Raw genomic sequence first — 23,151 nt, 5'->3', positions numbered from 1 at the left:
GCGAACCAATGTGCCTGCATCCACTGAGTGGGAAAGGACAGGGAAAAGCAAGCTAATATATCCACATCCATGGGGGCATGGGTAAGGCAGGGAAAGGGCTGACCTATGTGCCTTCAAAGTGAAGCTGCTATAGCCTCTAACACCCCGGCTAACAACTGGCAAGCCAGGAGCCACCCCCAGGCAGATTTTTGATGGAGCTCGAAGAAGCTGCAGCCACCCTGCTTGGGGAGATAGAGAATACTGAAGAGGCAGTGGAGCTGGCTGGCCATGAGGCACTGTGAAAAGTTGAGTGCTCTGTATCTCCCCCTATTGGTTGATGGACACAACTCATACGTAATGGCTTCATCTGCTTGATGACAAGGAACTAAGTTTTATATTTCGGAAGCCATATTCCACTATGGAAGTATTTTAAAACTGCAGAAATAAAAATAGCAAATTTTTAAACTTTTAAATGAAAGAATTTCTTGAAAGTCACATAATTCTATCCTCTAATTCTGGAATGTTTTAAAGATTTATTGAAACTGTGAGACACATCTGCACGCAGTTTTTTTAACCATGAGCACTGCCACGCCCTCTTCCATTTAAGTCATTTAAGTACGAGTGACTGAACAGCAGATACTTTCAAAACCTTTATACTAAAAAAAGGGGAAACTACAAAGAAATGATAACATCTATGATGTCAGCAGGTCGAATAAAACTAAACCCACTACAATAATACATGTGTAAAAATATATATAAAAAAACTTAAAATCATTAAAATACCATAGTACTACGTTTTGCTATCGTTTCTTTTTAGTTTCCCCCTTTTTTTTTAGTTTATATATCACCACACATCATATCATTGGATAATTTGCTCTGACCATCAGTATCAGTCATTGAAATCTTATTATATTTTCTTGGATTGATTTGCACTTTGACCTCTTGACTAACTTATATAACATCCGGGTCGGATGTTGAAGAATGTTTCAGCACTGATTGATGTCGGCTCCTACATGAGGGGTAAGCTCTGTTTGGCACTTTTTACCATCCTTCTGAAGTAATTTGTACTTTATCGGGCAGTCGGTTATGGCTCGTCTTTAGAAGTTGAGATAAATCTTTCTCCTTCCGTTGGATATTGAAGTTATATAGTGTGATATTCATTTGAAATAATTTTATTTTTATTCGACATTTTGCCGTACAATACATTCTGCAGGTGAGTCGAGATGTCCAATGCACCTTTGTATACAAGTATAGATAAGTTTATCTGCGGAGAGAGGGATCTTGGGGTGATAGTATCTGAGGATTTGAAGGTGACGAAACAGTGTGACAAGGCGGTGGCCGTAGCTAGAAGGTTGTTAGGCTGTATAGAGAGAGGTGTGACCAGCAGAAGAAAGGAGGTGTTGATGCCCCTGTATAAGTCGTTGGTGAGGCCCCACCTGGAGTATTGTGTTCAGTTTTGGAGGCCGTATCTTGTTAAGGATGTAAAAAGAATTGAAGCGGTGCAAAGAAAAGCCACGAGAATGGTATGGGATTTGCGTTACAAGACGTATGAGGAGAGACTTGCTGAACTAAACATGTATACTCTGGAGGAAAGGAGAAACAGGGGTGATATGATACAGACGTTCAAATATTTGAAAGGTATTAATCCGCAAACGAACCTTTTCCGGAGATGGGAATATGGTAGAACGAGAGGACATGAAATGAGACTGAAGGGGGGCAGACTCAAGAAAAATGACAGGAAGTATTTTTTCATGGAGAGAGTAGTGGATGCTTGGAATGCCCTCCCGCGGGAGGTGGTGGAAATGAAAACGGTAACGGAATTCAAACATGCGTGGGATAAGCATAAAGGAATCCTGTGCCGAAGGAATGGATCCTCAGGAGCTTAGTCAAGATCGGGAGGCGGGGCTGGTGGTTGGGAGGCGGGGATAGTGCTTGGCAGACTTATACGGTCTGTGCCAGAGCCGGTGGTAGGAAGCGGGACTGGTGGTTGGGAGGCAGGGATAGTGCTGGACAGACTTGTACGGTCTGTGCCAGAGCCGGTGGTTGGGAGGTGAGGATAGTGTTGGGCAGACTTATACGGTCTGTGCCAGAGCCGGTGGTAGGAAGCGGGACTGGTGGTTGGGAGGCAGGGATAGTGCTGGACAGACTTGTACGGTCTGTGCCAGAGCCGGTGGTTGGGAGGCGGGGATAGTGCTGGGCAGACTTATACGGTCTGTGCCAGAGCCGGTGGTTGGGAGGCGGGGATAGTGCTGGGCAGACTTATACGGTCTGTGCCCTGAAGAGCACAGGTACAAATCAAAGTAGGGTATACACAAAAAGCAGCAAATATGAGTTATCTTGTTGGGCAGACTGGATGGACCGTGCAGGTCTTTTTCTGCCGTCATCTACTATGTTACTATGTTATTGTATGCATACAGTTTTTGTTAGGAGTCAATTATCAACGTCATTGATGGACATATGGCGCTCTATTTATATCCCACTGACCAGTTTGCTTCATTCATAATATCTTGATATAGCTTTTTGAGGTAGATCGGGTGTGTGAACTAGGCAATGATTGTGAAGTCGTCAGGAGCCAGTTTTGCTGAAGTTGTCTGCCGATAATAGTTTATTCTTATTTAATTATTTATATTTTTTGTTTTGACTTAGGCTATTGACTGTTTTTTAACCTAGCGCTTCAAAGGATACATTTGTTGTCTCCTATACATGTAAGTTCACTTGCGTTTTTTTTCTCTCTTATTTGTAATTTTTTCTCTTTTATTATTTGATTTTTTTTCTCCGTTTTAGTCATGACAACTAGTTTGCACATGTTCAAATATTGACAATAAGGATCTTTGAGTAAGTAGGTGTGTGTCCTATTTGGTATTATCATCACATTTCGCTGCACCCTTTTCAATGTTATTAGCATACATACTTTTCACTATTTTATATTATTTAATTTATTTTATTTTGTGTTTAAATATTGTAAATGTATTCTTTGGACTACCTTGCTAATATGTTTTTTATAGTGTCTACACTGACATAGAGAGGAATATTCACTTTACATATTGTTATATATATATATATATATATTTGTATTGGTATAGAGAGGAATTGTATTATTTTGCATTGGTATAGAAAAGAATATTAATGTTTGTTATTTACCGATGAGAACATGAAAACTTTGTATATACATTTTTCATTGTTTATATAATTATCTCTTATACAGCTGTTTTATGTACTTACATACTTTATTCAGTCACATCATTTCCTGTCATGGTGTTAATATTTTATCAGCTGAGTTTTTATTAATTTTTGATCTACATATTTAAATTTATATTTATTTGTATTTTATTTGTTTCCTTGTATTCCTGATGCAGCCCTATTGGCAAAAGATGGCCTGTGTCGGGCTTTGTATTATTATTATTTCATCAATAAATTTATGTTGATTTTCCACTGATCTGCTCTGTTGTTTTCCACAGTTATTGGGATAAATGCTTTAGCTGGGGCCTATCTGTGGACATTCAGCAACACTATCCAGTAAGTGGCAATGAAGGAGTGGACCGCCGGATACTGTTCGAATACTATGCATACTACTGAGCAACAGGACAACCTCATGTTTTTGGGCCTACTGATGGACTTTTACTTATGCACTCTACCTCTGCTTTTGGCTGTTTAGCCACACCTTATTACTGCACTGGACATTTGTGCCTTATCCAGTTTTACTGTTTACTAACAAAAGAAGTTTGCTGTTTACTAATGTACAGACAGAATGCAGGGCTATTAGACATATAGCTTGTAACAGTAGTTTGCAAGGCCTATACAAGACCAGCTTGCACGTAGCAACGCCATCTGAATAGGCGACCTTGGAGGGTGCTGACACCCCCCTGCATTCCTGAGCCGCACCTTATCTCCTGTGCTAGAAAGGAGCATTGTGTGTGTGAAGAATAAGCTGCTAAGTTTCGTTTTTATTGCCAGTATCATTTCAGTGTTATGACGTGTGTACGTGCTGGGACTACAATTTTGTACTGTAAGAACTACAAATGTTTACTGCGCATGTCGGTTGTGACGTGTAAGGGGCCAAATGCGCAGGCCCAGTAGGGAAGTATAAATGTAAGTGTCAGATGATTTATGACACACAGTGTCCCGAGGCTACTCGGTGCTGTTCACTTGCTAGCAATAAAGTTGCCTTGTTTGGAACCAAAATTTGCCTTTCGTCTCCTGATTTCCCACCTGTTTCATTGGCGACCCAGATGGGACAGAAGTAGAAAGGGGAATCGGATTATATTCTTCCCCTCCCCCACTGCGGTCGGATCGGGTCATCGACCCCCACCTGAGAAGGTGGTGAGTGGCCACCGCTGATTTCAGCGTCCATCTCCCGGAGGAGGGTCGATCAACTCTGCCTGACTGTAGGGGGGGCTGTGTGGTTCTGGCAAGGCACCTTTTCCTTTTTCTTTTTCCTCTCTGGAGAGGCGCGTACGACGGCGCGGCCTGCGAACACGGCGGACAGGCGAGTATACTCTACGTAGTGACCGGCCCAGTAAGGACCGAAGAAGAGGCGTGATCACCCTCTTTTAGCCAGTGACTAATACGGACTATTGGTATACGACTAGGTCCCGAAACTCACTAGGCTCTGGCGACGAAACCGAGCGGCGAACGAACGGGGGGGTTTCTTGTGGTGTATGAAAGTGTGTGAATGGGCTTGCAGTTCCAGGCCGGGCGACCGCGTCCTGGTCAGGCCGAGTGTTGACCCTTTTGTATCTGGTGGAACGAGACCCCTTACTCCTCCACCGCCCCTTTTCCCCCTCTGTCCGTCACCTGTCCTTTGGCACTCAGGTTAGGATGGGCGGGGGTGGGTCTTCACCGTTAGATTTAATGACAGAACACTTTAGCGAAGTGTTCGACCAAGATAAATGTAGCAGGGCCGGGATGATACAGAGATGTCAATTTATGTGGCCAGGGCTAGGAATTGCTGAATGGCCCCCGGGAGGGTCATTCGAGTATGAAAAAGTGGCGGCGGTCATGAATATCGTTATAGTCGAGGGAAACCCAGGCTGTCCCGAGGACATTCCGTACATCCAAGCATGGTTGGATGTAGTCCGGGATCCGCCGGCTTGGGCCCAACGGAAGGTAGAAAAAGCCGCCCTCATGGTGGTAAAGCAGAGAAAGGGACGGAAAACCAAACTTAAAGCCCTGCCGACCCATGCCTTCGCTCTCCAAAGCTCGGCAACCGCTGCCGTTCAGAAGGCCGCAGGGACCGCCCCCATACGGCCGACCGCCCCTAGCGTAGAAACCACTGAGACCACGCCCCCTGCTACCATTGTCAAGACAGGAACTACGCCTAGTACTACCAACACACTTTCTAGAACGAGACCCCCAAAGAAAACCCTAGGGAAAGTTCAGGGTTTGCCCGAAAAGAAGCCCCCAAAGGCCCCGATACTTGCTACGGCGGAAGCATACGAAGATGATATCGCGCCACCGCCGTATGCCCCGTTATACCCTGACATCGCGAGCCTGGAGGAGGGGCCGGATAACGCTGAGGCTTCCGGGTCGGAGACGGAGGCCGGAGAGACGTCCCGTCCAGACTCACCCGAGTCACCCGGCCCCGCAACCATACGGAAGAGTCAACGGGTTGTGAAGAACATTACTCGGTTCCCCCAATCGAGTCCGCGAAATGCCCTCCCTGCGAGCAAGAAAGGGGAGGCCACCAACTTATTCCCAGTTCGACAGTCCACCACCTATACCCCTAACCCGGCGGAAGGGGGGGGCCAGCCCATTGAATCAACAGTTTACAGCCACGTTCCCTTCTCAAGTGCCGATTTGTATAACTGGAAATTCCATGGGCCGTCCTACGACCAGAAACCCGAGCAGTTGATAGAGCTGGTGGAAGGCATTATATACAGTTATAACCCGACTTGGGCAGACCTTAGGCAGTTGAGCGCCCACATCCTGACCACTGAAGAACGCCGCCTTCTACAACAAAATATGGAACAAGCCGTCCGGGATGCGAATCCGGCCCATGCCAACTTACAGAACCTAATAGAAACGGAGGCGCCCATCGCTGCTCCCACGTGGGACTACCGAACCGCCGAAGGCCAAACCTTTATCCGCCGATACCAGCAGGCGTACCTGGCCGCCTTAAAGAAGGGGAAGCAGAAGGTTACCAACATGGGAAAAATCCACAGTGTAGTCCAACAAAAGGACGAGAGTCCAGGGGACTTCCTTGAACGACTTATGGAAGCATTCAGAAGGCACAGCCCGATAAATCCCGAAGACCCTAAGAACCTCCCAACCGTGGTTATGAGTTTTGTTAGCCAGTCAGCACCGGATATACGAAGAAAGCTACAGAGAACGGAGGGGTTCGAAGGGATGAGCCTCAGCCAACTGAAAGCTATAGCTGATCGCGTATTCGGATATCGCGACCAGGAGGAGAAGGTGGAGGCCCGAAAGGAATCGACCAGGCGGATGCGGGAAAAGGCAGATGTGTTGGCCACGGTACTGGAGGAACGCCTGAGGCCTAGACCAAGGGGGAGGGGCAGAAAGACAAGAGAGGCACGGTCCCCCTTAGGACGTAACCAGTGTGCAAATTGTCGAAAAGAAGGACACTGGTGGGCTGATTGTCCAGAGGAGGCACGGGACAGCCCGAGAGAAGAGGAACCATGGGACCGGCAGAGGGAGGAGGAGACGGGCGACCATACAGGGGCCCCCAGACGAGGCCGGGGAAGGGGCCGAAGAGATAGAGGACGGGATGACCGGAGGGAATGGCAAATGGCTGTGGACGCTACCCGAGATAGCACAGCATGAAGGAACCGGGAGGGCAGAGTCCCCACTGACCCTCTGGTGGAAATTCGGGTGGGGACAGAGTCTATGAAGGCCTTACTAGACACGGGGGCCCAGCGATCTGTTATCACCACTGCCATAGCCCCAGCCACGAAAGAAACTATACCAATTGTGGGAGCCTCCGGGAAATCCCTGGCAGCCCCCCTCCTCAAGGAACGCCAAGTCCAGATTGGAGGGACGATGGTGTCCCACCAGTTTATACACATCCCCGGATGCCCAGTCCCCTTGATCGGTCGAGACCTACTCTGTAAGCTCCAGGCCACCTTGAAGTTCAAGACCACGGGTGAAGTGGAAGCTCGTTTCGAAGATCGGCCAGTAACACTTATCTGCCCAGTGAGAGAAGAATGGAGACTACACGTTCCCCCAACTGTAGGACCTGGCGACTGCCATTACGACCAGAACACCCCTTTCGCCCAGCAGAGGCGAGCCATAATGGATGCGGTGCCTGATGTATGGGCAGAAGCGAACCCAGGAGGACTGGCCGTTAACGCTATCCCCATCTGGATTGAGCTCAAACCGAATGCTCAAGTGGTTAACCAAGGACAATACCACATCCCCTATGCAGCTCGGCATAGTATGCAAACTCACCTACAGAAACTCCTCCAACAAGGGGTCCTTAAACCAATTAGATCCGCATGGAATACCCCATTGTTGCCCGTTAAGAAGCCAGGAACATCCGAATACAGACCCGTCCAGGACCTGAGGAAAGTCAACAACCAGGTAGCCGATATAGTTGCCCTCGTACCAAACCCCTACTCCATCCTAGCCCAAGTGCCATCTCAGACCAAGTGGTACAGTGTCATTGATTTGAAGGACGCCTTCTTCTCCATCCCTCTTGCTGCCGACAGCCAGAAGTTGTTTGCCTTCACGTGGGAAGACTTACAGACGGGAACCAAGCAGCAATATACGTGGACCCGGCTTCCCCAGGGGTTCAAGAATTCCCCCACCCTCTTCGGCGACCAACTCGCTCAGGACCTGAAGACGTATCAGGACGAGTATGGGCCGGTCGTCCAATACGTGGATGACCTGTTGGTGGCCCGTGAAACGTACACGGACTGTGCAGAAGCTACCCTTTACCTCTTGAAAACCCTGGAAGCCCAGGGGTACCGGGCCAGTCGCAAGAAGGCCCAGATATGCGAGATCGAAGTCGAATACCTGGGTTTCCGCCTCCGAGAAGGAACCCGAAGGCTCGGTACCCCCCGCACCCAAGCTATCCGCAACCAACCCACTCCTGCAAATAAGAAGGAATTACGGGCACTCCTCGGAGCCGCTGGATATTGCCGCATTTGGATCATCAATTTTGCTATCCTGACCCACAGTTTGTATGCCAAACTAAAGGGGCCTGAACTCGAGGGCCAAGATCTCCGGTGGGAGAAAAGCGAACTGAAAGCCCTTCAGGACCTTAAGGATGCCCTTGCGGCCCCACCAGCGCTCGGACTGCCAGATGTGACTAAGCCGTTCCACTTGTTCGTCGACGAAAAGAAGGGATTGGCACTTGGAGTCCTCACCCAACTAGTCGGCACCTGGCAACGCCCTGTAGCATACCTCTCCAAGAGCATGGACAACGTGGCACGAGGATGGCCGGGCTGTCTCCGAAGCATTGCAGCGGCCTGTCTCCTGATACACGAGGCCAATAAACTCACGTTCGGCCAAACACTTTTTGTGACCACACCCCACGCCATCCGCGGCCTACTCGAGAGTCACGGACCCAGATGGATGACCAACTCCCGATTGGTTAAATACCAAGCCCTCTTGTGCGAGAATCCGGAGGTGCGGATCTTGGACACGACCAACCTCAACCCGGCCACTCTCCTTCCAGCCCCCGAATCGCCACTCCACGACTGTGAAGAAGTAATGGCCACTGTGCATTCTAGTAGACCTGACCTCAAGGATCAACCCTGGCAAGGAGGCATCACCCTGTTCACCGATGGAAGCAGCCAGGTGATAGAGGGAATCCGAAGAGCTGGCTATGCCGTCGTGTCGGAGGACCATGTGATTGAAGCTATGGCTCTGCCGCCCGGGACGTCAGCCCAAAAAGCGGAACTGATTGCCCTCACCAAAGCCCTTATGTGGGCTGAAGGAAAAGTTGTCAACATTTACACCGACTCCAAATACGCTTTCCTCACCCTCCAGGTGCACGGAGCCTTGTACAAGGAGAGGGGATTTCTGACAGCTGAGGGGAAAGGACTTGCAAATGCCGCTGAGATCTGCCAATTACTCGAGTCAGTATGGAAGCCGAAGAAGGTGGCTGTGATGCACTGCAGGGCCCACACTGGAAGAACGGACCCTATCGCCCGGGGAAATCAGCGGGCAGACGACGCTGCAAAAAGGGCAAGTCAGCTCCCCTACTCCTCTCACCCTTCTGACCCCGTACTCGTCGTCCAGCTCCCTACGGAGACCCCTATCTACACCCCCCAAGAAACGGAATGGGCCCAACAAGAGGGTCTACAGTCACGCAATGGCTGGTGGATATTACAGGATGGGCGCATATGGATACCCGAAGCCTTGGCCTGGACGGTGGCCAAGGAGGCTCACGACCGCACCCACCTGGGAAGGGACGCCCTGGGGCGCTTACTTGAGAAGACCTACTACATCAACAAACTATCCCTGTGGACCAAGAACGCTTCCAGCCGATGCGCGACTTGTGCCCGGAACAACCCTCGAACGGGGCCCGGCCCTATGCCAGGACATGTTCTCCGAGGCACCAGCCCTTTCCACGTGTGCCAGATTGACTTCACACACATGCCCCCGGCGCGCGGCTACAAAGCTATCCTCGTCGCCGTGTGTACCTACACCGGATGGATTGAAGCCCAGCCCACTAGAACGGAGATGGCTAAAGAAGTTACCTCCCTACTGCTTCATCAAATCCTACCCAGATACGGCCTCCCCAAGCAAATAAACTCTGACAAAGGTCCCGCCTTCGCTAGCGAAGTAACACAACAGCTCAGTACCAGACTGGGCCTCGATTGGAAGTTGCATTGTGCCTGGAGACCCCAAAGCAGTGGAGTAGTGGAGAGGGCTAACCGATCCCTGAAGAACCAGCTAGCCAAGCTATGCCAAGAAGCAAAAGCCAAATGGCCCGACCTGCTTCCACTGGCCTTGCTGCATCTTAGGTGTACCCCCAAGGCTACCGGCCTTACTCCTTACGAGATGATGTATGCTAGGCCACCACCACTACCCTCCTTTCCCGACTCCTTGCAGATACAGGGTGAGAGTTCCTTAGTGAAACAGATGAGAGCCTTACACCAGGTAGTGCAAGACATACAGCAGTACACTGAAAGAGTAGCTCCCTTGGTCCTCACCAGTCCTACGCACAGGTTCAGGGTGGGAGACGAGGTCTGGGTAAAAGAGTGGGATGAATCTGACTGCCTAAAGCCCAAATGGAAGGGGCCCTCCCTTGTTCTCCTAACGACCTCAACCGCTGTTAAAATTGCAGGAAGCCCAGTGTGGATACATTGGACCCGACTGAAACCTGCTGCTCCCACTAGCAGCACCCTGAAGCGTTGGACTGCGCACCAACATCCTGACGCTCCATTACGGCTGACTCTAAGAAAGACGTTAACCACCAGATTCATGCCTGCCCAGCAACAGGAACTCAGTTTCTGGACCCACTGCGTTTTTGGCTCTCTCTTTATCGCAGCCTTCATCGTGGGCCTTATTATCTTCTTGCTGCAAAAGCTCGGATACCTTCCACCACATATATAATGCTGACCATCTTCCTTCTCCTGTGTGCAGTCCCGAACTATCCTGCCACCCTGAGCCTGAATTGCACTGAATGTTTGCGTCTTGTGCGCCACCGTATAGAGGGAGGATATCACCTAGTCACTACCCTCATTCACCAGACGCAGCCCCCGGAAGGCGATTGCCGGCTTCTCCCGACTTGTGCCCTCATCACTCCGAATGGCCTCCAACAGTTCCACAGATGCCTCCAAGGAAATCTCACTATCTGCCATAGCCCTACCAAGCCGAGATACTACAATGTCACCCTCAGCGTTGGACTCCCTGCGTATGTGGCCGGGCCTCCGGGAGTTGAGGGAGATGGCATTCTGTATTACATAAATTCCACTCGCATCCTTGTTGGTGGCATCCAAACTGTAGCAACCCTAACCTTCGACGTCTGTGCCGCCATGGATAAACACCCTTGGTCTCGCAAGTGTGGCAGCCAGAGTTGGCGAGAGGCATACGTTAATGACCACAAGTATGTCTGCCCCTTCAGTCCAGACATGAGATGCTGCTCCCCGTGGGTTTGGCTCCCATGCGCCGGCGACACTCGAGCCTCGGGCTGGGACCGAGTATGTGCTTATATGGGAGGAGGATATGCCGGATGCACCGGCCTGGGCGAGTTTCGTCGAGGTTCTGGTAACTATGTGTCCCTAGACTGGCCCATTCGAGGACACGACGTGCCATGGAGAGGGACGTGGGGCCTCGGCATTGACGGCGGAGGAATGGATCCGTTGACATATATTACCATATATCAGAGTCTCGAAACTAAGCCTCCTACGCACTATCAGACTACTGTCGTTGGCTACCAAGACGTATTCGATGAGATCGCCCGTGCTGAACACACTGAGACTAAATTCCCCATTTCCCCAGAAGCCCGGAATATGTTTCTCAACTTGGCGGAAAACATTGCCCTCTCCCTGGGAATTGCCAACTGTTTCGTCTGTGGAGGCACCGACATGGGTGAACAATGGCCTTGGGAAGCGAGAGAGATCCGACAGCAAACATGGGATGCACTCAACACCACCAACATTACCTTTCCCCAGCGGCCGAAGCCGTACGAATGGGCCCTGAGAACAAATATCATAGGTACCCTCTGCGCTAGTCGAGCGCCATCGAAGCGTTACTCTGTACCAGTGGGAGACTCTGCTTGTACGAGGGTTCTTCAGTATAATGGCAGCCGGACGACCTGGTGGCAAACGGACAACCTGCCCGCCCCAGAGCCTATCTGGACAGAACCCACCTTGAACACGACATGGACACACGGAGGGAACGCCTCCCTCAAGTGGGTAGCCCCGGCGGGCTACTACTATATCTGCGGACGCAGGGCCTATGAACAACTCCCGACCCGCTGGTACGGTACCTGTCTCTTGGGCACGGTCCGACCTAGTTTTTTCCTTCTGCCCATACAAGTCGGCGAAACTTTGGGTATCCCCCTATACGTGGAAAAGGGGCCTGATAACCCTGCCCGACGAAAACGGTCTTTCCCAATCATCAAGCCCAAAGTCCAAATTGGAGACTGGAAGGACAACGAGTGGCCGCCTGAACGTATCATTCATTACTATGGACCGGCCACATGGGCTGAAGATGGTACATACGGGTACCGCACCCCTATCTACATGCTGAATCGCATTATTCGCCTACAGGCCGTACTCGAAATCCTTACCAACGATTCGGCCCTTGCCCTCAATATCCTAGCTCGACAGAACACTAAACTCATTACCGCCGTTTACCAGAATCGCTTGGCTCTTGACTACCTCTTAGCCCAGGAGGGCGGGGTGTGTGGCAAGTTTAACCTCAGTAATTGCTGCTTACAGATTGATGACCAGAGCCATGTCATCAGAGAAATAACTGACCGGATGGTCAAACTAGCCCACGTCCCCGTCCAGACCTGGAACAGTGCGTGGGATTGGACTTCCTCCCTCACCAGCTGGCTCCCAACCTCCGGGAGCCTGCAAGGCCTCCTCGTCATGGGTGGCCTGTTTTTGCTGTCCTGCCTATTAATACCTTTGTCTCTCCCCTTAGTTTTCAGGTGTCTCCGCTCCACCATGGAAAGCATCGCTGATCGCCGTGCTGCTGCCCAGCTTATGGCTCTCCAGATGTACTCCCCCATTCCCCAGTCTGATGAAGCTTACGACGAAGCACCTTGTGGCTGATGTGCACTTTGAACCCCCTAAGTCACTTAATGGGCCATTACCCTTGTGCCAGCACAAGACCGGCTACAAAGGGGGGGGGAATCCACTAGGGGCCCTCCGTCTCAAACCCGGCGAAGCAACCAACGGCTGCGCAAGGGCTTAGGGCTCGCTTGTTGCCTCCCTCGCTAACTATCCTTGTCCTTTCTTTCCTTTTCAGGGTTCATGGAGGTGATACTCTCCACCAGAATGGATGTTCAAGTATCAAAAGGGGGGAATGAAGGAGTGGACCGCCGGATACTGTTCGAATACTATGCATACTACTGAGCAACAGGACAACCTCATGTTTTTGGGCCTACTGATGGACTTTTACTTATGCACTCTACCTCTGCTTTTGGCTGTTTAGCCACACCTTATTACTGCACTGGACATTTGTGCCTTATCCAGTTTTACTGTTTACTAACAAAAGAAGTTTGCTGTTTACTAATGTACAGACAGAATGCAGGGCTATTAGACATATAGCTTGTAACAGTAGTTTGCAAGGCCTATACAAGACCAGCTTGCACGTAGCAACGCCATCTGAATAGGCGACCTTGGAGGGTGCTGACACCCCCCTGCATTCCTGAGCCGCACCTTATCTCCTGTGCTAGAAAGGAGCATTGTGTGTGTGAAGAATAAGCTGCTAAGTTTCGTTTTTATTGCCAGTATCATTTCAGTGTTATGACGTGTGTACGTGCTGGGACTACAATTTTGTACTGTAAGAACTACAAATGTTTACTGCGCATGTCGGTTGTGACGTGTAAGGGGCCAAATGTGCAGGCCCAGTAGGGAAGTATAAATGTAAGTGTCAGATGATTTATGACACACAGTGTCCCGAGGCTACTCGGTGCTGTTCACTTGCTAGCAATAAAGTTGCCTTGTTTGGAACCAAAATTTGCCTTTCGTCTCCTGATTTCCCACCTGTTTCAGCAAGGTGGTCCATGGGCAGAGCAGGAGCAGAGATGACAGTTAATCGGTTAGTGGTAATATCCACCCTGCTAACTGCTTCTGTATAAGTTTTCACAGCCTGCAAATTCCCCAGCTTTCTCCGGGACTAATGATGTTTGCTCACTTGGAACAGCCATCATACTTTTTTTTCCCCAACATTACTTCTTTGAATAGTTTCAACAGAAGGAAGATTTGAATTCAAATATTTCCATAATTTGGAAAAATAATTGATAGTTTTAGTCTACCGCTGTCTATGCCAGCTGTAATATACAGTAGGGGATATGCAGAAACACAGCTCTAACACACTTACCCCCTTGACTCTTGCTTCTGCAGCCCTTCCAGCAGCGCCTCCATCTTTCGATCACATTCCCCTTGCTAAAAAAAAGGAACATAAGTCCCCATAATTAAAGAGCAAGAAAACTATGTAGAAGCTGTCATCATTCACATCCTGTAATTTTTTTTTTTTTATAACCCTCCTCTTATAATCATTATCCCAGATAAAAGTAGTACCTCACTAAATTGTGCTAAATCACAGGTTACTCCATGCTGAAATGATACTGGAAGGGGAAGCTTTGTTTTGTTCTTTTTTAAATAAACTATTGTAGTATATCCTTATACTGTAGCTAGCAACTTCTGAAACTTGCAGATGTCTAAAAAATAAATAGATTGACAAACAGCAGCTAAATGCTCAGGGGATTTCCTCTGCAGTAGGTCAGACATGTCCTACTTTCAAGCATCATACAACAGCTTTTTGTCTCCTGCTGGTGCCGTTTTATCAGCCTGCAGGGCAACAGGAAGGCATATATAACTAAGTTTCAAGGTGAACATGGCCTCTAAAATAAAATACACACATTTGTTTTCTTATTTTGTAAGTTATCACTGTACCAATCCTATAGCCTTCCATAAAATGTCCTGCTAGAACAAGATATTTAGTACATAAAAGTATGTATTTCAAGGAAAATACCAATATGAACATTACAGCATGCTCTGCTCCATGGTCTAAATGAGTATTTACTTTGGAAACTGTGAAGTTTATATTGGTTATAGTGCTCTTCTAAGATGTATATCAAATTTGTTTACATAGACAGAAGGGAAAAAAATTACAGTAATATTTGCCCAGGACATCTGATATAGCTAACCATCCCTTCCTGTTGGGAATCAATGAAAGCTAGGGAAAAAAATGAGTTTTAAGTCCTTTTTTAAATGTTTAAAATTAGATTCAACCCTCAGAAACAGTGATACTGAATTCCTCAGAGCAGAAGCCAGACAGAAGAAAGCAGTGTGAAACCTTTTACTGAAACAAAACATTTTTACTGACGTTTTACAGTGGTAAACATGTTTATATATTTGGTTTGTCCATCTGATACACAGTCATCAAGCAGGAATGCCATGTGTGACTGAGGCTCACAGTACCACAAGGGGGGGAGGGGGAGCATCTCAGACTTTCCAAATCCTCCTCCATCATAGGTGGCAAGAGGAAAAGCAGTGAAGCAAGCTTGAGACTTTGTCACCACACTTCATGCTCCCTCAACATTGCCACAGCACAAACAAATCTCTAGTTCAACCTGCCTCTCTGCACAATGCCACATCTCAACAGCGCAACTGCCACCAAAGAAGCCTGTTGCCAAGGTCCACCTCATCTCCACAACTAAGCCTGTCCTCTCCAGCACCACAAAACAATGGCTGATATTGCTGGACTTATTCCCCAATAAGGTTTCTGTCACCACAGCTTTGAGGAAATCCCTTTGGATGTGCACAAAAAGGTGAGAGGAAGAAGCTGGTGCAACCAGAGGTATACTGTTGCAGGTTGAGGAGTGAGGGAAAAAGATGGGTAAGCAGGAGAAATCAGGAAGAAGCTAGGGATGGGAGACAGACTGAATGCAGGGGAACAACAGCAGCACAGCTAAGCTGATATAAGGTAAGAATCTTTGGGGGGTGTGCTGAAGGTGGGAGGGGGGGGGAAGAATGGAAGAAGTTTGGGAAGTAGGTGCATAAAATGGGTATTGATTTGTCAAACAATCCTAGTCTTTAAGGAGAAATCTGGTCTTACCTGCTAATTTTCTCTCCTTGAATCCTACCATACTAGTTCAGACATGTGGGTTGTAGCCCTCTACTAACAAATGGAGAAAGAACACAAAGCTGTGAGATCCACCCTATAAAGTGGCCCATGCGGCTTTTCCTCAGTATTTTGTGCCCAAACAGGCAGACCCTCCCCAATTTTGTCACACAGACCAAGAGGGAGAAATCAACTACTGGAAAAGTGTACCTAGAACTGGGATACTTATAAAGAACACAATCAAACCTAAAGGCAATATAAAGAAAATCTATTTGAATCTTACTCTCAAAAACAAACAAGGCAAGATTCTGGGCTAGTCTGGTAGACCCAAAGAAAAAAAATTAGCAGGTAAGAATTTTTCTTATCATCGTGAGATGTAACAAAAGTACTCCTCATGCTAGGTGGGATTCAAACCAAAGACCTAAGTATGCCTTCTTGAAAGGAGGAGCTTTCTCTAAGACTTAAGCTGGTAACGCTTCGTGAAAAAAAATGCAAGGACGACAAAGTAACAGCCAAAACCATATTCAACTCTGCCCGTAATGTTGCCATTCCTCTGGTCAAATGAGCCCTCAGGCCCTCTGGAACCATATACCTCTTTAGGATATAAGCTGATGACCTTCTGCCACTATGCCACTGTAGATTGCTAGCCTCTTTTTGGACCATCTAAGAGAGCAAATAACCTGTCAGACTTTCTATACTTACTACTAACCTCTAAACAGACTGTCATTGCCTATGCATGTATGGGCAATATAAAATCCAAAACTTTACACAATCCTCCCTCTGAAAGGAGGACAAAGAAATCAACTATTTGAAGTAAAAGGGCAACACTAGTTTACGTTAAAGAGAGGGTACTATCTGAAGTGACACTCCTGCTTTGGTAAACTTCAGAAAGAGGTCCCTATAAAACAATGCCTGATGCTCCAAAATCCTTGTTGCCGAACAACTACCAAGAATGATACCTGTAGCAAACTGGTAAAAGGCACTCTAGGTCAAGGAGCTAACACCCGCAGAACTAGGCTGAGATTGGAAAAATCTGACGCATCAGTGGCCAAGGTACGTCATCCCTTTCAGGAAACAGACTACACCTAGATGACAAATGAGGCATCCTGAATTCCACCCCCCCCCCCCAAAAAAAAAAAAACACACACACACACACACACACACACACACACACACAAACACTGCCACTTGCACTTTCACAGAAATAATGGCCAATCCTTTCTTTAAATCCTCTTGGAGAAAGGCCAGAACACAAGGCAATGAAGTCTGAATGGATGCGAACCTTCGCTCCGTGCACTGGGCCTCAGAGGCTCTCCAAACTCTAGTATTGGCCAATGAAGTAGATCTTTTACACATTTGCAACAACATCATGATCACCTCTAATGCGTAAACTTTCCACCTCAAGCAAGATCTTTCAAAGGCGAAGCCATAAGACAGAAGGGGACAGGTCTTCCATCAGCACAGGGTCCTGAACCAGAAGACCCCTCTCCTGAGGCAGCCTCTGATCTTTACCCTGATCAAGTTTACATACCATGGCTTCCTGGCCTAATCTAGAGCAACCAGTATGACCAAGCTAGGATGTGATGCTATCCTTTGCACAACTCTGCATAGCAGGAGCCATCGGGGAATACGTAATGAACCTCCCCCCCCCCCCCCCCCCCCAAAGATCCATGGTGGCAACCAAGCATCCATTCCTTCCGAGTCCCATGCCCTTCTATGACTGAATAAACAAAGGGTCTTCCTATTCAGTTTCATTGCCATCAGAAACATGTACTAAATATTTTGTTCTTGCAGAAATTTTTATAGAAGACTATAGGACAAGGACAGTAATAACTTACAAAATGATAAGAAAACAATGTGTGTATTTTTCCAGAAGGTCAACATTCTAACTGGATATTAGTTATGGCCATGTCCACCTTGGAACTAAGTTATGTATGCCTTCCTGTTGCCCTGCAGGCTAATAAAACAGCACCAGAGTGAGGGAGAAGGCCTCTTCCAACAGCTCCCACTGCTGCTGAAAAAAATCATCTGGATGTTTTGGACCCCAAGATATAAGCTACTGACAATGCTTTCAGAGAGTCATCAGCCTACCTTAACAACGGAAAGGTCTCCTGATACCAATGTACATAGTGTTGTTGGAAAAGACTGCCCGCCTGCCTTGAACCAGCTGCTCGAAAGCCTTTACAGCTCTGTGAATGGCTCTGATTTCCAATCTGCTGATTAATCAGCAATCCTCCATCGCTGAACAGCACCCCTGAGCCACTAGATTCCAACAATGAACTCCCCAACAGACCAGGCAGCAACTAATTGTCACCACCATTCAGTCTGGCACATACAGGTCCTCAGGTTGCACGGCTGTAGCATCAGCCCAAACTTGTCCTGGCTTCCAGAATCCAAGAAATCCTGGTGTAGAAATCTGAGCTCAGGCAGTCCAAGTGGTCCCAAAGTGACTTCTGAAGCAGCCTCATATGTGCCTCAGCCCATTGGACCATCTCAATAATCTTGGTCATTGAATACAGAAATGTATATAGTCCCATTCCTCAGAAGCTTTCTTCATAAGAACTGACCAGACCTGGTTCCAAATCTTGCATATTAACTGCTTGAAGAGAAACACTTTAACATGCTGGGTATCAAATTGGGCTCCTAGATAGTTCAAGCACAGTGAAAACTAATTTGTTCTTTGACTTTCATAATTTAACCAAGGCTCTATAACAGCTGAAGCACCCTGGCTGTTGCCCACCCTCCTTACACAGAGCAGCTGGTCGTGAGCCCCTAGGACTGTGGGAGCAAACAGCCCTTTGGGAGGCACTATTCAGCACTATGAACCTGATTTTAAAAGATAAAGACTCATGCCAACTTCAGCTCTCATGATAGGGCCTATTGCATGGATAGGTCTCAGACTTGCGTGCAGTGAAAAGGACATTGCTAAGTATGGCCAAGGCTGTATCTGAGCAAAATCAACTTCAACAACAACTTTGTTTACAAAAAAATGTGACTTCATGGTCAGAACAACTCTGCTCCCAATGACTGTGGCCCAGTGTTTTAATTCTCCAAATCACAACATTGGTAAGTCCCAAACCTATTGTTCTAGACTGTGAGGCTCACTTTACCCAAGAAAAGAGTATAAGATGCCTCTGGAAAAAAAAAATATGAAGTTATCTGGGTGTTACCTGAAGCAGTTTTTGTGAGAGCTGCAGTCAGTGAAGCAGAGGACAGCCCTGATCCGAGCTGGCCGCATCACGAAGACATCTAAAGCTTGATAAAAACATGGCCCTGCTGTCTGTTGTCTCCTGCCTGCCTGCTTGCCAGTCTACATCACTAGTCTCAGAGAGACAAAGCACCTGAAGGCCTGCCACCTGCTGTCTGTTCTTTCCTGCCGAAGCTCCTGGAAGTCTCCCGGAAGATACTACTACTACTTCTACTACTATTAAACATTTCTATAGCGCTACTAGACTTACGCAGCGCTGTACAAATTAACATGAAAAGACAGTCCCTGCTCAACAGAGCGTACAATCTAAATTGGACAGACGAACAGACAGCTAGGGGTGGGGAAATTGCAGTGGTAGGGGTGATAAGTGAGGGTGTTGAGTAAGAGAGTCATGGTTAGGAGTCGAAAGCAGTAGCAAAGAGGTGGGCTTTAAGCCTAGACTTGAAGACAGCCAGAGACTGAGCCTGACGTACTGGCTCAGGGAGTCTATTCCAGGCATAGGGAGCAGCGAGATAGAAGGAACGGAGCTGGGAGTTAGCAGATGGGGAGAAGGGGGACGACAGGAGACATTTACCCAGCGAACGGAGTTCACGGGGAGGAGTGTAGGGAGAGATGAGAGCGGAAAGGTACTGAGGAGCTGCGGAGTGGATGCACTTGTAGGTCAAAAGGAGAAGTTTGAACCGTATGCGGAAGCGGATAGGGAGCCAGTGAAGCGACTTGAGGAGAGAGCTAACGTGAGTATAGCGACTCTGGCGGAATATAAGACGCGCAGCAGAGTTTTGGACAGATTGAAGAGGAGATAGATGGCTGAGCGGGAGACCAGCGAGAAGCAAATTGCAGTAGTCTAGGCGAGAGGTGATAAGGGTGTGGGTAAGGGTTTTGGTAGCGTCCTCGGAGAGGAAAGGGCGAATTTTGTTAATATTATAGAGAAAGAAACGACAGGTTTTGGCAATCTGCTGAATGAACAGAGAAGGAGAGAGCGGAGTCAAAGATGACTCCAAGGTTGCGTGCAGACGGGACAGGGAGGATGAGAGTGTTATCTACCAAATAGAGAATGGGGGGAGAGGAGAGGCAGGTTTAGGGGGAAAGAGGAGAAGCTCGGTTTTGGTCATGTTTAGTTTCAGGTGGCGGCGAGACATCCAGGCAGCGATGTCAGACAGGCAGGCCGATACTTTGGTCAGGATTTCAGCTGAGATATCCGGTGCGGAGAGGTAGATCTGGGTATCATCAGCGTAAAGGTGGTATTGAAAGTCATGGGATGAGATCAGAGCACCAAGGGAAGAGCACCATGCTCCTCTCTCTCCCCTGCCCTCCCGCTCCCATGTCCCAACTGCCCGCCGGCGCCCTCTTCTCTCCCCCCCCCCCCCAAGATCCCTTTCCTTTTAAATTTACCTCCGTCCGGCAGCGCAGCGTCAGTGAAGGAGGTGGCGCTCCCGACATCTCTAGCCAGCCTTCCCTTCGCTCAGTGTCCCGCCTTCTTCTGATGTCATTTCCTTGACGTCAGAAGAAGGCGGAACACTGAGCGAAGGGAAGGCTGGCTAGAGACGTCGGGAGCGTCGCCTCCTTCACTGACGCTGCGCTGCCGGATAGAGGTAAATTTAAAAGGAAAAAAAAAAGGAAAGGGATCTTGGAGGGGGGAGAAGAGGGCGGGCAGTGGGACATGGGAGCGGGAGGGCGAGGTAAGCACGGTGCGGCGGCGCCCCCCAGAGGACGGCACCCCCCTGCCGTGCTTACCTCGCTTACCGTGTCAGCACGGCCCTGGGTGCAGGTGGCAGCTCTGGCATGTTTTAGAGGCCGGCTTCATCGCCTCCCACCCGGATGTGGTTTGTTTCTTGAGGGGCGTAAATCATTTGCGTCCTCCTTACGTGCCAGTTCTGCTATCCTGGAACCTTAATCTAGTTCTCAAAGCGCTTCAGCGTCCTCCTTTCGAACCCTTATCGGGGATTACGATTAAGGATCTCACCTTGGGCGATTTTCCTAGTAGCCATTACTTCCGCTCGGAGAATTTCAGAGTTGCAGGCCCTTTCTTGCAGAGACCCCTTCCTGCGTTTTACGGAGGCGGGGGTATCGATTAGGGCAGTTCCTTCATTTTTGCCCAAGGTGGTTTCTCGTTTCCACTTGGGGCAGTCCCTACATTTGCCAGCCTTCCGCCAGGAAGATTACCCTGAGCAATTCCGGGCTCTTCGCTGCCTCAACGTGAGACAGGCTCTTCTCAGGTATTTGGAGGTGACGAATGAATTTCGTCTTTCTGACCATCTCTTCGTCCTTTTTAGAGGCAGTAAGAAGGGTCATATGGTGTCCAAAGACACCATAGCCCGTTGGTTGCGGGAGGCCTTCTCTTCAGCATACGTGACATTGGGCAAGCAAGCCCCTTTGCAAGTTAGTGCTCATTCTAAGCGAGCTCAAGCTTCCTCCTATATAGTTTGGTTTCTCTGGAAGATATCTGCAGGGCAGCTACATGGGCTTCGGTCCATACATTCACTCATCATTATCAGGTGGATGTGGCAGCTCGTCAAGATGCGGTGTTTGGCTCGTCGGTGATTTCTGCCGGGTTGGGGATGTCCCGCCCTACTTGAAGACTGCTTGGGTACATCCCACAAGTCTCTGGATTGATCTGTGGGATGCCATGGAAGGAAAAATTAATTCTTACCTGATAAGTTTCTTTCCATTAATCCCAGAAGATCAATCCAGAGGCCCCCCCCCCCCCCCCCCCCCCTGGGTTTACTGTCTGCGGTTTTGTTGCAGTTGGTTAGTTTTTTCGGGTTGCTTTGTTCTGAATGTTCTTTCGTTTGATTAAAAAATAAAATAAAATACATAAATATAGAAGTGGTGGAAGTACGTTGGGCAACTGGTCTGACAATGTCGAGAGTTTTCTATTGTTTCAATTCCACTGCTTTGGTATCATTCATACTGAGGTTCAGCTGGCGCTGAATGCTGAACTTGTTTGTTCACCCTGAGTTGGAGAGCGGTCTTTTGAAAATCCAGATACACAATATCGACTGGCTCACCTTTATCCACATGTTTGTTCACCCCTTCAAAGAAATGTAATAAATTGGTGAGGAAAGATTTCCCTTCACTAACTCCATGTTGTCTTTCTCTCATTAATCCATGCTTTTGAATATGCTCAGTAATTTTGTTCTTTATAATAGTCTTTACCATTTTGCCAGGCACCGACATCAGCTTAACCTGTGTTCTCCAACCACCAGCCCACACATGGCTAGGATCAGGTATTTTTGTCAAAGGGCTCTTTAATTCAGCTTGTTGCCCCAGCCGATAGACAAATCTGTTAACGATAAAGCCTCTTTCTCACATGTACAGTCATGTTGGAGGAGGCGGAAGGCCTCCAATTATCTAATGTACAGAACTAATTTCTCATATTTTTGGACAGAGAGAAATGAAGATTTCTCTCCTTCTAATCATGGGAAAAGCTTGCTGGAATAGCAATTCACTCTACCCCTCCCCTCCTGCCCAGCCAGGTATTTTCTAACCTATCTGCCTAAGACTCCCCCATTAATGTGAAGAGGTCCCCAGGGGAGTTCGGGAGACAGAATTCTTCCCCATGTCCTTTGAGGTAAGGCCACTTCAGACCAAGAGAGAATGACCCTTCCTGTAACCATGAGAGGAATAACACCTTGCAGAAGACTTCTTTCTTTGCCTAGAACAATAAGATCAAACACTACGAGGCATATTTTCAAAGCACTTAGCCTTCCAAAGTTCCATAGGTTTCTATGGAACTTTGGAAGGCTAAGTGCTTTGAAAATATGCCTCTATATCTCCCTGACAGACAGATCTCTGGAGCCAATAGCAATAGCTTTATGCCAGGCAGCAATAGTCCTATTACGCATCTCTTTGAACACAAGAAAATCTATGTTATGACATAAACACAGGGCCTGGGCTGGCTGGAGAGAAATCTAACACCTCTAACTCTTGTCTTTAGAATAAGAATGATCTGGGCTGTCAGAAGCTTGTAACATATCACCTCTAAAGGAAAAGTAGTTAACTCTTGTCTCCTCTTTTTAGAATAGGGAAAATACTAAGACAAAAAGATCAACGGTTCTGACAAATATATTCTTTTGTGAGAAAAGCTGTAAAGATGAATAGAAGAAATATAATGATCCAAAACATTTGGACAACAGACCAAATGCATCTTCTAAGGAAATGTAAACATATGCTATGTATTTCTTTATTGATAAATAAACAAAGGAGATCCTGACTGTAATTGCAAGATGCTGACAAGGGGAGGAGAGAATCTC

General features: G+C 48.0%; 1 protein-coding gene across 6 annotated transcripts in view; it reads right to left on the bottom strand.

The window, feature by feature from the left end:
- Positions 1-23,151, bottom strand: part of CEP63 (centrosomal protein 63) — an 802,181-nt gene that overhangs the window by 684,762 nt on the left and 94,268 nt on the right. For all 6 annotated transcript variants that reach the window (XM_030217144.1, XM_030217149.1, XM_030217147.1 and 3 more), the window contains one exon: positions 13,945-14,009. In XM_030217144.1, the coding sequence (XP_030073004.1) occupies positions 13,945-14,009 (65 nt within the window). The remainder of the gene's footprint in view (positions 1-13,944; positions 14,010-23,151) is intronic.

Source organism: Microcaecilia unicolor, chromosome 10 (assembly GCF_901765095.1).
Source record: "Microcaecilia unicolor chromosome 10, aMicUni1.1, whole genome shotgun sequence".
Classification (NCBI taxonomy): Eukaryota; Metazoa; Chordata; class Amphibia; order Gymnophiona; family Siphonopidae; genus Microcaecilia; species Microcaecilia unicolor.
The sequence above is the reverse complement of the archived record's forward strand: the minus strand, read 5'-3'. Positions and strand labels throughout refer to the sequence as shown.